Here is a 14,235-nt window from a genome sequence, read left to right as displayed (position 1 = left end):
CAGGAGGGAAAGGAAAGAACAAGGAGATAGGAACCTCAAAGGTATAGAACTTGGAAACTAATTTGAAAGGGCACATGAACTTTCAACTGGGTGACTGCAGTGATGGTAATGTTGTTTACATGCTAGGAGGAAAGGGTTGGGGAGAGAGCAAATTTCAATTTTGGGAGTTGAATTTTAAGACTGGAAGTCAGGGAGAGGTCAAATCTGAAAATTTAAAATTGGAAGCTATCTGGAAAAGCTGTAGGAAGGTTTGAAATGACAAGAAAAGTCAATCATAGAATGTGGAAGGATTTCTATTCCTAACCAATAGGCAGAGGAAGCTGATTCATGAGAGAGATGGGCAGCTGGGGGTTCTGGGTAGGAAGTGAATAAGAATTTTAAAATCATAGAAACCAAAGAACAGTGTTGCCGAATTTACCAGTTATAAAATCACTAGTTATTTTTGAGACAGCCATTTCAGAACTGTTGTGAGGGTAATGCAAAATTATGAAAGATTAAGTAAAGAGATTATATTGACTAGGGGTGAATTTGTGTAGGACATTTAAACTCTGTGTTTTTCAAATGTGAAATCTAAGGTATCGTGATTTAAAGTAGGTATCAATTAAACATGCTCCAGTGACAATAACTTGGTTTAAATTAATGGTTATTTCTTACAACACATAACCAAATTCAAAGTTCAGCCCTTTGTCTGGATATACATTCTTACTTTACCTCCTGACAGATGTGATGTGTGTGTGCTCAAGTAAAACATAGCATTTTAGTGCTAAAAAGGACAACTTTGCCCACTCCTAGGTAAACGTCCATTCTTTTATGTAGGAATTTATAACAATCATAATAGCTTATATTTAGTGTTTACAAGACATCATCATATCTCACTGAACTTCTCAAAGGATTCTGGGAAGTAACCAGGATGAGGCTCGTTATTCTTCATCAAGTGCGAAGAGGGGAAAGAACGACAGAACCAGATCTTGAGCTCAGTGTTCATGACTTCTAGCCTATAGGTGTATGAGTCAAGGCTAAGTGTAGGAAATGTTTATTCTAGGTATTTTAAGCAGAAAACTATTTAATGCAGGGAATTTGATGCTTTTATGTAAATGAAAAAACAAGCTTTAGATTGTGTCTCCAGAAATGACTCTCAGAACAGCATGGTAGAGTGGACCACTGGGGAAACAAGTTCGTACTTGGAATCACTGGAGATCAGGAAGCCAGAACAGGAAGTTGCTGATAGTGACACTGTTACCATCACTGCCACCACGTGACTGCATCTTGATGTTCACAAAACTTGTGACTTGGCCCTGGAACATGATACCTAAAAATTCTAGATATCTAAGAATCTCAAGTAAGGACTCTAGAACACTGCTGTTAAAAGATTTTGTTACTACAAGCTTGCTTGCAAGAAAACCACCAAAAATGGATAGGAGGATTGCTTCTGTTTCATTTTTATCCTCCAAATCTTGCAAGCCTGCCTCTAACAGAAGGAATGTAATTCATATCCAGAACCCAAGCTGTGAGGAAGCCTGGAAAATGTTTTGGGCTTTTCTAGGATCTGCATAAGAGGAAGAGGTTGGAACAGACATTTAGCAAGCTGTTCCACAGTATTTGCCAGGGTAAAACTTTTGTCTTCATTCAAGATGTTGGCAAAAACAGCAAACAGGCCAGAACCACGTGGAACACCACTAGAAAATGTTCTCCAGATGGATATCATCACTAGTATTCATATAACTTGCTAGGGTTATGGTTATAATTCGCAGAGCTGAAACCTAGGTCTAACACTAATAACTAGAAAGCTATAGTGACTTTCAGTTCAACCCGTTAATTTTCTTTAGTTGTTTAAGCAGCTTTGAATCCACCTAATTTATTTTTGTACAGTTATGAAACAATATTCAAATCTGTGCTAAACCAGGGTATTCTAAGTCTCTGCTGAATTACCATTTCCAGTGAAAAGGAGATGCAAGGGGAACCCATTCTGCAGGGGAACCCAAGATGGTGTAGTGATCTCCATTCCCCACTGCTGCTCATTAAAATCCTCTAGTGGCTTCGTTGGTTAGAATTTGCATTTACACTGTGACAGAAAACTCAGAAAGACTGAAACCAGAAAGAAACTTCTCCCTCACATAAAACACACCCAGAGCCAACAGTCAGGATTAGTAGAGCAGCTTCCTGAGTCATCAGGGACTCAGGCTCTTTCTGTCCTGTTGCTCCATCATCCTCCACATGTGGCTTCATTGCAGAGCGACTGGAGTTCTATCTACTGGAATCATCCTATCTACACTCCAGCCAGCTGAGAGGAAGGAGGGCAGGAACACTTCAAAGAAACACACAAACCTTTTGATGCTATCTTTTTGGCTAAGTACTTGGTAAGTGGCTCCACTTAGCTATGAGGGAAGCTGGTAAATGTCTTTTGTGCACATGGCGAGGAGAATGTGCTAGTGGCAAATAGCAGTCTCTGCTACAGTGACTGCATCCTGCAACCCTGTTCATTGTGCATCTCTCCCTCATCATACTATAAAATTTCAAAATGGCAGACATTTTCTCTAACTCCTGGCACAGATACTGACATATTTCAAGCAATTTATCACTTGCTCAACAAAACATTTTTTGTCTAATTTTTATTTCCTGGTGACATTTAAAAAGTGATTTTAAAGTAGATATGACTAGGTATACCTGGTAAGACATGCTTGAAAGGCTATGTGCAAAATAAAATTTTCTATTTAAATCTTACTTCCCCCTTGATTTCCAATACATGAGGGCATATATTTCCAAGGATAGAGAGAAGGGAAGGGAACTCATTTAGGGGAAAGTCACAAAACACAGCAAAATCCCAAAACAAAAATGCAAAGAAGTATAAGAAATATAAGGATAAGTTACATAGAAAGAAAATTCCCACAAAAATCAACCTTAATTTTAAGCCAGAAAGAACATTTCAAAGAAGCCAGCAAATCAAACTACTATAGCAGGTAATTTGAAGAAGTATCTTTAGATACAGTGTCATAGTAAAGAACTAGGCTTTGGAACCAAGTTAATTACAGCTTTTCCTATTATTAGCTATTACTCCTACCAGTTGATCTCTGAGCTAAAATTTTCTCACTTGAAAAACAATATTCTTTCAGAATTGTTACAGTGAGAAAACCAAAATATACATGCAGTATTTAGCACAGGGTTTAGTGCAAGAAAATGTTCTATATATGGTAGTAATACCATAATATCATAATATGGTAGTAATACCATAATATCATAATGTATTTCATTTACAAAATTATTTTCCTTTCTCTCCCAAATCAAGTACTTCTTAGACATAAAATCTATAAAATCATAGTCTTTTTGTTTTTCTCTTCCTAAACTTATGTGTCGATTAGAGCTCCAGGGATGCTCATACACATATTTTTAAAAAATTTCAGATTATATACTATTGATAAATTATCCCATCCACAAAATCTGTAAAACTCTAATTGTTTAAAATTCACTTATAGCAATGTTTGTCAAAATAAATCTCTACAGTCTTAACAAAAATCAAAATTTTGGTCTTCTATGACAATAGCAGGTACTGAGGCAATTTGCATTTATGATATTCAATAATACCTGATTTTTCTCTAGAGGGGGAAGGCAAACCACAGGTTAACATTTTGCCCTAGTTAACAGGAAGAACCTTCTTTTGCCCAGTTCTTGGATCCTCAGAGTGTGAATTCTCCCCGTTTTCCTTACAGATAGCATGCCACATATATTTCTATTTGGCACTTCACAAAGAACACACAATTAGTTCTTTACAAGACTGTGAGCTTCTCTCAAGAGTGGGCACTAGATCTTAAGTCCTTTGTATCTTCTCTAGGTTATGGGACTTATTTCAGGTAGATGATCACATGCTCCTGAAAATGGGCCCCCTCCCAGAGCTATAAAAAATGAATCAAGAATCTTAGCTAGTTAGTTTTAGGGTAGATCTCTGACCTTGTTTTTTCTAATAAGACTAAGTTGGGGATAGAGTGGGAAGGAGTAATGGGAGAGCCTGGGAAATATCATTTCTTTTTCTTTCTGATAAAAGGCTGAGGGCTGCCCTTATCACCTTGTTTGGGATGCATGAAGGTAAAATATTTGGAGCTGTGGTAGCCGTCTTGTGACCATGAGGCAACAGACACAGAACAGCAACATTGGAGCTGATGGAACACAGAAGATAAGTCACTGGATGAACCCTCAGTACCTCCTATCACCAAAATTCTTATTAAGCTAACGATGAATGTCTTTATGGCTTAATCCACTGTTAGGTTTTCTCTCAGTTGTATCCAAAAGCACCTCAAGTACTGCACAACACTTTCCCTCCAGAATGCCTTACTGGTTTATTATAGCCTGTTTTGTTTGCCTATTCTTGATCATACAAAAATTATACCACCCCCCTTTATTACTGAGAATCCTAAATACTTAACTATACAGAGATTACATTATTTTTATTTTACCTTGAGTGACTGCTGTCTTCCTTAGGATTTTTCATTTTCTTCAAGTACTTTAGAATTTTGGTTTGCAGGCTCCTCTTATGAGTCTTTCTACTCTTCTCCTCCTCCCTTCCCAATCTCCACTCTCTTCTTGCCTTTTATGATTGCTTCTACCACGTCCACACTCAGGGCTCTGGTCCTGTGGTGAGAGCGGGGCTACTGAAAACCTACACAGATCTGTTTCACAAAGAAGGAGGCTCTGGCTCAGGCAAGACCTGGCTACAATATAAATTACCGTCCTAGGCACTGGTTGTTGCTGCATCTTAGTATCAAAAGTGAGGAACCTTCAAGTTAGATTGTGGCTTCTTACTCTTTAAGATTTGAAATTTCTGGGTGGTCTTTCTTGCTTACAGACCTAGAGCTCAAGTTCTGGCTTACAATTTCAGTGCACTTATCACTTTGTATTTCTGGTTCACCAAAATGCCTATCATGCTTTTGGACATAGATGTGCTTTAAAATATTCTCAATTTTCTATTATTTTTCAATTCAAAGATCCCCAAATACCCATATCTAGGTACACCACAGAGTAACATTTAAAGCAAACATTTTATGTCAATGAACAAAAGGAAAGATTTGTTGTTGTTACAGCATAAAACTCTGTCATATATCATCCATCAGTAAAAAATTATAAGTGAACAGCAGAGTTTGGATGAACAAGATAAGACCCATATAGCCTTCTGGTTTAATGACAGAGACCAGATTAGCAGCACTGCTCCTCCTTATGCTGATTCCCCCCCCCCCCCATTTCCTCAACTTTCAGGAGATCAAAGGAAGAAGTGCTTCAGGTCTGTTTACAAAATGACATGCGCTCTACATAAAATACATCCCATAAATCACTTTAAAATCCAGTCGGTTTAATATAAAATGTTTTTAATTGTTTTTGAAAACATTTAAAAAACAATTTTTGAGCACTTTCAATAAAAAAAGAGAACTGAAATGCTACTGCAATATTCAACTACTGTAGTTTCAGCAGGTACAACAGACAACAAAACACTGGGGAAATCTTGACTTTTTGCACTAAATGAAAACATGAAACAGGGCTTGTTTTTGTCATTTATGGTGTAGTAAAGCACATTATAGTACAAGACTCTTATATGAACCTCTGATGCACTGCACAAAAAAACACTTTCCTTCTTTTCAGTTCAAAAGTCAGTGCTTATTGCAATTATATGCAAAATTATTTACTTCATGAAGTCTTATCATGATAAACAGTATGCAAAATGTTTAAAACATCAAAACAATGAAAATAATCTGAGAGAAGAACATATTCAACAATAACTAAGCAGAATTAGTAAACATAAAAAAGTAAATAACTTGTGAATAACTATGTTTGTCTGGTTAACACTGAACCAGTTTCAATACAGCCAAGAAAAAAAAAGTGGTTACAGGAATACCTAGTACTGTACAAGATAAGTCAATAACACTCATGCACATTTTGTGATCATGTATTAACATGGTGAAGCAAACTAAACTTAATTCTTCCTGCTGTAATATTCTCATGTAAGAGAATAAGAAATAGAAATATCTCATTGAGATTAATGCACATTGCTACATAAGACAATTTTATCTGTCACTTTGATGACATTTTGTCTTTTCATAATGAAACACATTTAAAAAGTTTAATCTGTGGACTGTATTGGTTGCATTTATCCTAAGAGATGTGCCTACCACAGGTTCAACAAATTTAGTGCAATATATGAATCCCAGAAAGTTTGCTGGACGAATTCAACCAAATTTAAAGTGTTTGCTGCAATACTATACAGGGGTTAAAAATCCTCTAGTCTTTATATTTTTATCAAAAAAGATTCCCATTATTTTTTATATTAGTAGGAAGCTAATAATGTAAACAAGGGATTAGAATGGCCTCAAAATCTCCTTTTCAGAGTATCTCATATAGAAAGGCTCCCATCATTTGTTAAGAGAAATCACACAGTTTCCTTTGGGTATTGCATACTTTGGTGTGCAGTAGTGCTGTGTCTCAATGTACAGTGAAGAAATAACTAGCATCAAGAAAAAATATCTAACAGATCATTAAATCAAGATAACAGCAAACACACAAATGTCAGTAACTAGGACATATCAATATATAAACCTCTGAGCCAACCCTAGCACCATTTATTTATCAAAATGTTAATATCCTATCTTGCAAATTTATTGAACAATGAAACTGTAATAAACTCATCACATTTGTTAAATATTCATTGATTGTAGTCTTCTGATTGGCTTACTAATTAAGGTAAAGGAAAGCTTAGTTAGGTTCAAGATAGCAGAGCAATGGTTTAAGGATAACTTTAAAAATTTAATGGCAAATTTTTAAGTCTATTTGAAACTAATCTTGAAAATCACTTAAATGGAGCTGTCAACTAGTGAGAAGACTTGTGTCAGCATGAAATTCATAAATAATTATTCACAAAACAAATTGGGAGCTATAAGAGAGAAACATTCTAAAACAAATCCTGAGTGCTTCTTTTTGCAATTGTGGTTATCATAATAAATAAATTAAGCATGTTATAAAATGCTCCTCTTCTTCAAGTACTATTAGATATCCCCTTTGTTTTATCAGAGATAAAGATTTGTGACTTCGGACCTCGGGTGATGAAATGTTGTCTTTTCAGTTTTTTGTGTTATCTCTCTCCTGCTTGCTTGTGTTTTAAAGGGATCCCATGATCAAACTGCATTTCTATGTTCAGGAGGAGTGAAGGAGCCAGTCGCTAAATTGAGGACTTAAGAATACTATAAATAAAAACCTTCAAAATAAATCTTAAATAGAATTTAATATGTGCATACAGACATATTGTGATGAAACTAAGAAAATGCTTTTTAGTTTCCTTCTAAATTTCCTTATCTCAACTAACCAGATAATAAAACGTAAGATATTCTTCTAACATACTTGCATTTGTTCTATTAAATTACAACATTTCGCATTACTTACTTGCTTTGTTTATATATGTGTGTGTGTGTGCGTGTGTGCGTGCATGCGCCTGCATGCGTGCATGTCTCTGTGGTAGCTCCATATTAAAACTAACATTTTAAAAGAAGACTAACGCAAGGTCACAAATAAAAATGGCTACTAGTTTTTCCTTTTAATAATTTTAGTGCAGCTTTTGCTTTCCTTATATTAATATTTCATTTTCCATTATTTCCTCCTATTTAAGCCCTTCGTTGCAGGTGCAAATGGTACTGAAGTCCCAGAAAGTCCTACAGAGATTTTATTTTTTCATTCTACAGTAGCTCTATGCTTCAAGCCTAAATACTTATAATAACCTGAATATTATCCCTGTTTCAAGGAAGACCTTCTTGTCTACAGTTCACTTTAGCTATGATTTCATACTTAAAAAGATAATGCCAACAACAACAAAATATCCTATATCTAAAATCAATGGTTTCCTCTAAAATCTGTGCAGATCAACCAACGAAATAAAATGAACTTATACAAAATAAAGATCTAGACTGCTCTTGTAAAAGCTGGTTATTCTTTTGTTTACTAGCAAACAATGTGATTAAATGGGGGAACATTACAAAATTTAAAACCTAATATTTGTTTTTCTACAGCCTACTCTTTTCAGAAACTTGGTAAGAACTGAGGCGAGTCTAACCATTTCCTACTGAAGAAGAAACCACTTCGGCAGCAAACTCTTTTTAAAATGTCACAATTAATAGTAAGTGTTTCTGCTGCGGGAGGCACTTCCATTAAGACAAATACAATACATATGTCTTTAGTTACAGTGTGCTACATATTATAAAACACAATTTAACCCAACATTTCAACAGTAGGATGGTCCTTGCTTTCTATCCATTCAAAACCTGATGAAGTCATAGAGCTCATGGAGTCACTGCAAATTTGTTGAAACAAGGGGTCATTCTTTAATTCTTCCAGTGTAGGTTCATCATCTTGTCCCTGCTGACGACCTGGATCAAACAGTAGATTTGGGTCTAGAGTGTTCAAATCGTTGATGCTGCCTGAGAGCTCAGAAGACAACCTGATGTCGCTAGAGAAGTCAGACGCAGGATTAGTGAGGTCAGATGCTACCTGACCTACTAGCTGCTGGCTGGTCTGCAAGCTGTCTCCACTCAACAGGTCTTTAACAGTGCTGCTGAAATCTAACTGTTGCTCTCCAATTTCTGATTGTGCTTGATTATCCCCAGGAGAAAAACTGATCTGATCGGTGCTATTACTTTTGGTGAGGTAAGATGGTGCTTGGAATTCATAAATAGAAGTGCTGGAATCAATCATATTCTGCGGATTGGCACTCGGAAAGACAGTGGACGTTTCCAAAATCTGAGTGAGATTCATCCGGGCGGTGTAATTGGAGGGCAGATTGTTCATGCCCAAACCTCTCACAGCATCATCATTGTCAGAATCAAGTTTACTCAACAAAACATTGGTTATTTTCTTACTGTTCGTTTGCTTTTGAAGAGCGTTTGGGAAGGCTGTTTGCATCATGACTGTCAATGGAACTGATTGACTTCTTTGAGCTATGTTGTTGGCACATGCATCTGTGTGGACATTTGTGAAAACATGAACTTCAGGGGTTACTGTACTTCCAAAGGGGGTCACATTGGATCGGGGGATATTAGATACTGGGTAGAGGGTGCTTCCACTAAGATTACGCTGGCGATGAACAGCAGGGCTCACACTCCGGCACCTGAAGTTGCTGCTGGCAGATGAATTAGTTCCTTTATTATCAAGAGGCGCAGGGACTGCAAAACCCTCCTGTTTATTGGTGTTATTTACAGTGGCACCTTGATGCTGCACAGGAGAGACAGGAGTTAAACGACCAAAATGACTGTCATGATGTCTGGATTGAGACTGATAAGACTGCCCAGGCACAGCGAAAGCGTGAGGTTTCCTGAAACGGTCTTCCACTAGTTCCTGATAGCTTGGGAGAATGCCATGGCCAGAAACAGATGAATTACCAACCCCACTATACCCATTATTCATCCATTCAAGCTTGGTTTTGTCAGGGTGTGTGGCCATGGGTCTTTGCATTGGTTTCACAGGACTACTTGAGACAATGCTGGCATCATGATATGCCATACTGGAGCTTATTGGGGTAAATGCAAAAGGATTCCTGCATTCCACGGGGCTGGGAGGGACACTACTGCTGCAGTTAGAGTGTGGCGTACCGATGGGTGTATGTCGGCTACTTCCCAAAGCACTATCCACAGGTGTTGTCTGGGCCAGCCTGGAGCAAGGGCTCTCCCGTGACAGACTCTGCGACCCAGCAATCATTTCAGATGTGGGGGTCGGGGTGGGGGTGGGGGTGGGAGTGGGCGTGGGTGTGGGTGTGGGGGTGTGGATTGGAGTGCCATTGCTATGAATTGGGTGATAGAAGTGGGTGCTGGAGGTGTGAGATGACATTGGAGCTCCTGGAGTCACAGATTGACTCTGCAGGGTCATTCCCAAACAGTTACCATAAGAATGAGAGTTGTTCATTGACATCTGCTGCTCCATGAGCACCAGCTCTTCTACAATACTATCCTGTGTAAGCTCATCGTCAAAAGGAAAGTAGCTTTCATTTGTTTGAGAAACAGAAGGCTCAAATTCCTTCAGTTCGGACTGTAGAGGTAACTGATCTGAAGACTGTGCTTGTATTTGATTCAAAGAAGATTCCTGGATCTGGCCATGCAGCTGCTGGGAATATGTGTCCTGTGGCATTCCTTCTAATTCCCAAACAGACTTCTCTAAGTCATTGATATCTGAGTGCTCGGGAATTGTCATAACACTGATATCTTGCTGTTGTTCACAGCCAGCAGATATAAACTCAGAATCCTTAGTGACCTGTTGCCACTCATTTGGATTAAAGCTGCCATCTGATTTTGAATCATTGTCCAAGAGAAAGACACTGCCTTCCAGCTTTACTTTGATATCTGGAGATGATGATGGTGTGGTTTGCTGTTCTAAAGCTGAATCGCTGGTAACAAGAGCAGAGGAATCCAAGGGCTGACTTGCCACTATGTGTGAGTTGACATGTGTTGAGACCTTGCTGGAAATCTGAGCACCTGCTGCCGAGCTCTCTGTTTTCCCTGAATGTGGAACCTTTGGGTCCTTCTTAACACTGCCTGGTTTCTGACCTTCTGGGATAACTGCAGACAGCTGTTCCACAATTGGTTTCTTTATAGGAGGCACCTGGGACTCTTGCAGTGCAGAAGAGAGCCGCTTTCTTGGACTTTTAGTGCACAATTTAGGGTCTTTATTTATTGAGTCACCATTAGATGGTGAGCTGGTGCTGGTGAAAGTGAAGTTCTGAGTGGCAACTGAGAGAGTGACAGTGCTCTGATTATTGCCTGTTGAAGTGCCCGGCAGAATTTCATTACAGCGATTTTTACATTTGGTCCTCTGGTCACAGACCTTAGTTGCTTTTATTTCAACGACACCGTCATTGGAAGGTTTCTGTACTACTGCATCTATATTACTCTTCTGTCCCGAGAGGGCACCAGGTGTTGTTTTGGGCATGTCGGTCCCGTCAGAGTTCTCTTGGCACTGTATCGGAGGCTCATCCGATGATGTCTCAGGCTCCATTTTGACTTCCACGGCAGAGGGTCCCCCGGTGCTGCTGGTCTTGGATCCGGGAGACTGAAGTGAAACAACAGAACCATTCTTGATCTGTGGGATGGTCCGCGCTTCTTCTGTTGTTCCTGTAGCACTGTTTGCTGAGGCAGAATGTTTCAGAGGGGTACTGCTGCTGCTGGGTGTGAGGGATATCGCTGTCATTTTCACCACATTTAGAGAACTCATGTGTGAGGTGGGCACAACGGCGGTTTTGATGGGACTACTAGTGAAGAGGACAGTAGTCGGAGAGCGGATGGTGAGTGCACTGGTGCTGGCTGGCTTGGGTAAGATCTGGGGGTAGCGGTGCCGGGCAGAACGATCCCCGCCGGGACTGGCTGGGACGTTCTGAGGAGTCTTTGGTGTCTGTTTCACAGACTGCATGTGCTGAGTGACCACCTGTACATTGAGGGGAAGAACTTTGCCATCAGAAGAACTCATTGGACTTGGTGAAGTTACCAATTGCCTGGTTCGTTGGACCTGTTAAAAGGTAGAAAACAAAAATACCAGATTTATCAAGTCCAGAGTATAAACAGCAATTCATATAATTCATTAGTATTGAGGCATTTTATACATGTAATGCTAAAAAAAGAAAAAAACAGTTCCTATGTTAGACAAGAATTCTTTTAGACCAGATAAATAAACACTATAATACATGCAACACAGTGTAATACAGTTACCAAATACAATGATATGTAAGAAGAATATTAAGATGTCAGTAAAAAATTTCACATTGCTAAAACAATGATTTTTTTAAGGAGGTTATAGAGAGCAGAGATAAAATCTGAAGAACTATCACAACTATTTACTAACTGGAATTTGTGCCAAGATGACTCACTCACAGGGGAGACTGTCTTATACGTGGACTGACCTTGGACATTACTAACAAACCACTGTAGATAAGGTCTCAGATAAAACTACCGCCTTCCCCAGTTCGCTGTATAATGATCAGTGCAAGAGAATGGTTCCCAGGTACTCCATGCTTTAATGACAGGATGATGACGATGATAATGATAAAAACAAGAAAAAAATAAGATACAATATCTTTCTAATAGTATCACAAATAACAACCTAAAATACTATCTTGCTTTAGTACGATACACTCTCATATTGAAAGCCTGTTCGTCATAACCTCAGTAGTGTGGGACAGGCAAGGAGTATACCCAGACCTCAATTTGTTGATAAGGAGAGAGACTCAGAGTAACTAAGAGACTTGCCTGAGGTCCTGTGTTCAGCAAGCCAGAGATGGGACTATTTACCGATACACATTATAATTTTGTTCCATTTGAATGATAAAAACAAAAAAAAATTAAACAAAACAAAACAAAAAAAGCCTGCCTTTGTGTCATCTTTGCTGAGCCAGAGATGAAACAACTCTGAAAATGACTCATCTCCTATGTAAAGCTCTGACTGGTTATACGCAAACTTATGTGTCTTGTAATTTCACTTCTGTTCTGTTTATAGCTTATTTTGTAGATAATAACGTATATCCTGAATAAAAGACAATTGACTGAAGTGAAATCTTTGTGCGGTCACAAACTCAGTTTATACCTGAATTTATACCTCTGCTTATGGAGGAGCCTGGTGGGCTGCAGTCCATGGGGTCGCTAAGAGTCCGACACAACTGAACGACTTCACTTTCACTTTTCACTTTCATGCATTGGAGAAGGAAATGGCAACCCACTCCAGTATTCTTGCCTGGAGAATCCCAGGCATGGAGGAGCCTGGTAGGCTGCTGTCTATGGGGTCTCACAGAGTCGGACACGACTGAAGCGACTTAGCAGTAGCAGCAGCAGCATACCTCTGCTTGCTGCCTTCTCCTGTGCTACTTTTAATTAAACAATGGACTTCCCACCATCCCAGTCATGCCAAATGCTGTTTAATGATATTACCGGAATGGGACTAGGGACAGCTGCCACGACGATACCGATAGGTTGAGGAGAGAGGATTGCAGGGTTCCCATTAGAGAGATTAGTCACTCCATTGCTTCCTGCGCCTTCTGATTTTTTTGCTGAGGATTCTCCTGGCAAAGGGGATTGTAGTTTCTGTTCTTGCTGCTTCTTCTGGATTTTCCGTTGCAATTGCTGTTTAGCATCAATAGGAGATGGCAGAGTCTTCACTTGAGGCTGAAAGGAATTACTTTCAGCTGTAGGTATAAAAGCAGAGGGCTGGGTAATTCCTTTAATTCCTGAAAATAAACAGAAAGGAGAGCGTGAATACTCTTTAGAGAAGGCAGTTACAATTCAATTTCTTTGATTATGTAGCCATCTACTGGACAAAGCAACAAACCCAGGACATTTTAACTCACAATTTCTTTACAAAACATTAACATTACATTTACAGTTTATAAATATTTGTCAATATGGTTTTAACTGAACCTTAAAATATGGCTCAACTTGGTAGTTAAACCAGCAATAACAGATGAAGATTTTGAAAAGAATAGTAGCTATATCACTAATGTGCAGAAGTTAAGACAAGTCAATGCCAAGCTAACATGTTTTACATTTTATCAGTAGATGTCAGAAAATCTCCTTCCCCTCTTCTCTAATTAAGAAACTCATGCATTTTTATGATTTTAATATTCAGCCCACAAGGGGCACTCAAAACATATTTGCAGAAACCATCTATATCTTAGGAAAAAATGCATGGGGAAAACAAGTCTAATTCCACAAGAATTTCATAAAAATAGGTACTACAGTTTTAACTGAAACACAGAAAAAGGAATGATAAAATAAACACGGGATATATTTTAAGAAAAACTGTTACGTAAGAAAATTAATTTTTCAAAAGCTCATTTCACATCTAGGGAGTGGTATTAAGATCAACAAAAAGGGAGCAGAGTCAGTAAGAAGAATGGAGAGAGGCCAGGGGAGGACACCCTGTCCTGAGGGCACGCCCTGCCCTTCCCTTCCCGACGGTTCTGCTTTTCATCTTGTGAACAGCAACAGCCTGGTGAGTGGGAGATGAGGAGGAGAGAAAGTACCTGTAAACTCTCACCCACACACTCATTCCTCAACAATCTCTCATTTTCTGACCTTCCCTTTAATCACCTAAGTACTATTTTTTCCCCTCAAATCCAACTCAAATCGCACTGCTCCCTTGCAACCCATAGCCTCGGCTCCGGCTGCTCAGCACCTGCACCCCAAGAGCCTCTGCCAACCGCCAAAAGCTCTCTGTCTGATGCCTCCTGCCAGGGTTTCTGGA

The 14,235-nt window shown here is 39.0% G+C and overlaps 1 protein-coding gene across 5 annotated transcripts in view; it reads right to left on the bottom strand.

The window, feature by feature from the left end:
* Positions 1-5,334: 5,334 nt before the first annotated feature.
* Positions 5,335-14,235, bottom strand: part of RFX7 (regulatory factor X7) — a 145,397-nt gene continuing 136,496 nt past the window's right edge. For all 5 annotated transcript variants that reach the window (XM_042252418.2, XM_042252419.2, XM_042252420.2 and 2 more), the window contains 2 exons: positions 12,924-13,219; positions 5,335-11,511 (listed from right to left, as the gene is read on the bottom strand). In XM_042252418.2, the coding sequence (XP_042108352.1) occupies positions 8,233-11,511; positions 12,924-13,219 (3,575 nt within the window). In that variant the 3' untranslated portion in view covers positions 5,335-8,232. The remainder of the gene's footprint in view (positions 11,512-12,923; positions 13,220-14,235) is intronic.

The sequence above is a fragment of the Ovis aries genome, chromosome 7 (genome assembly GCF_016772045.2).
Source record: "Ovis aries strain OAR_USU_Benz2616 breed Rambouillet chromosome 7, ARS-UI_Ramb_v3.0, whole genome shotgun sequence".
NCBI lineage: Eukaryota > Metazoa > Chordata > Mammalia > Artiodactyla > Bovidae > Ovis > Ovis aries.
Note: the sequence above shows the minus strand (reverse complement) of the source record. Positions and strands in the feature narration are given on the sequence as shown.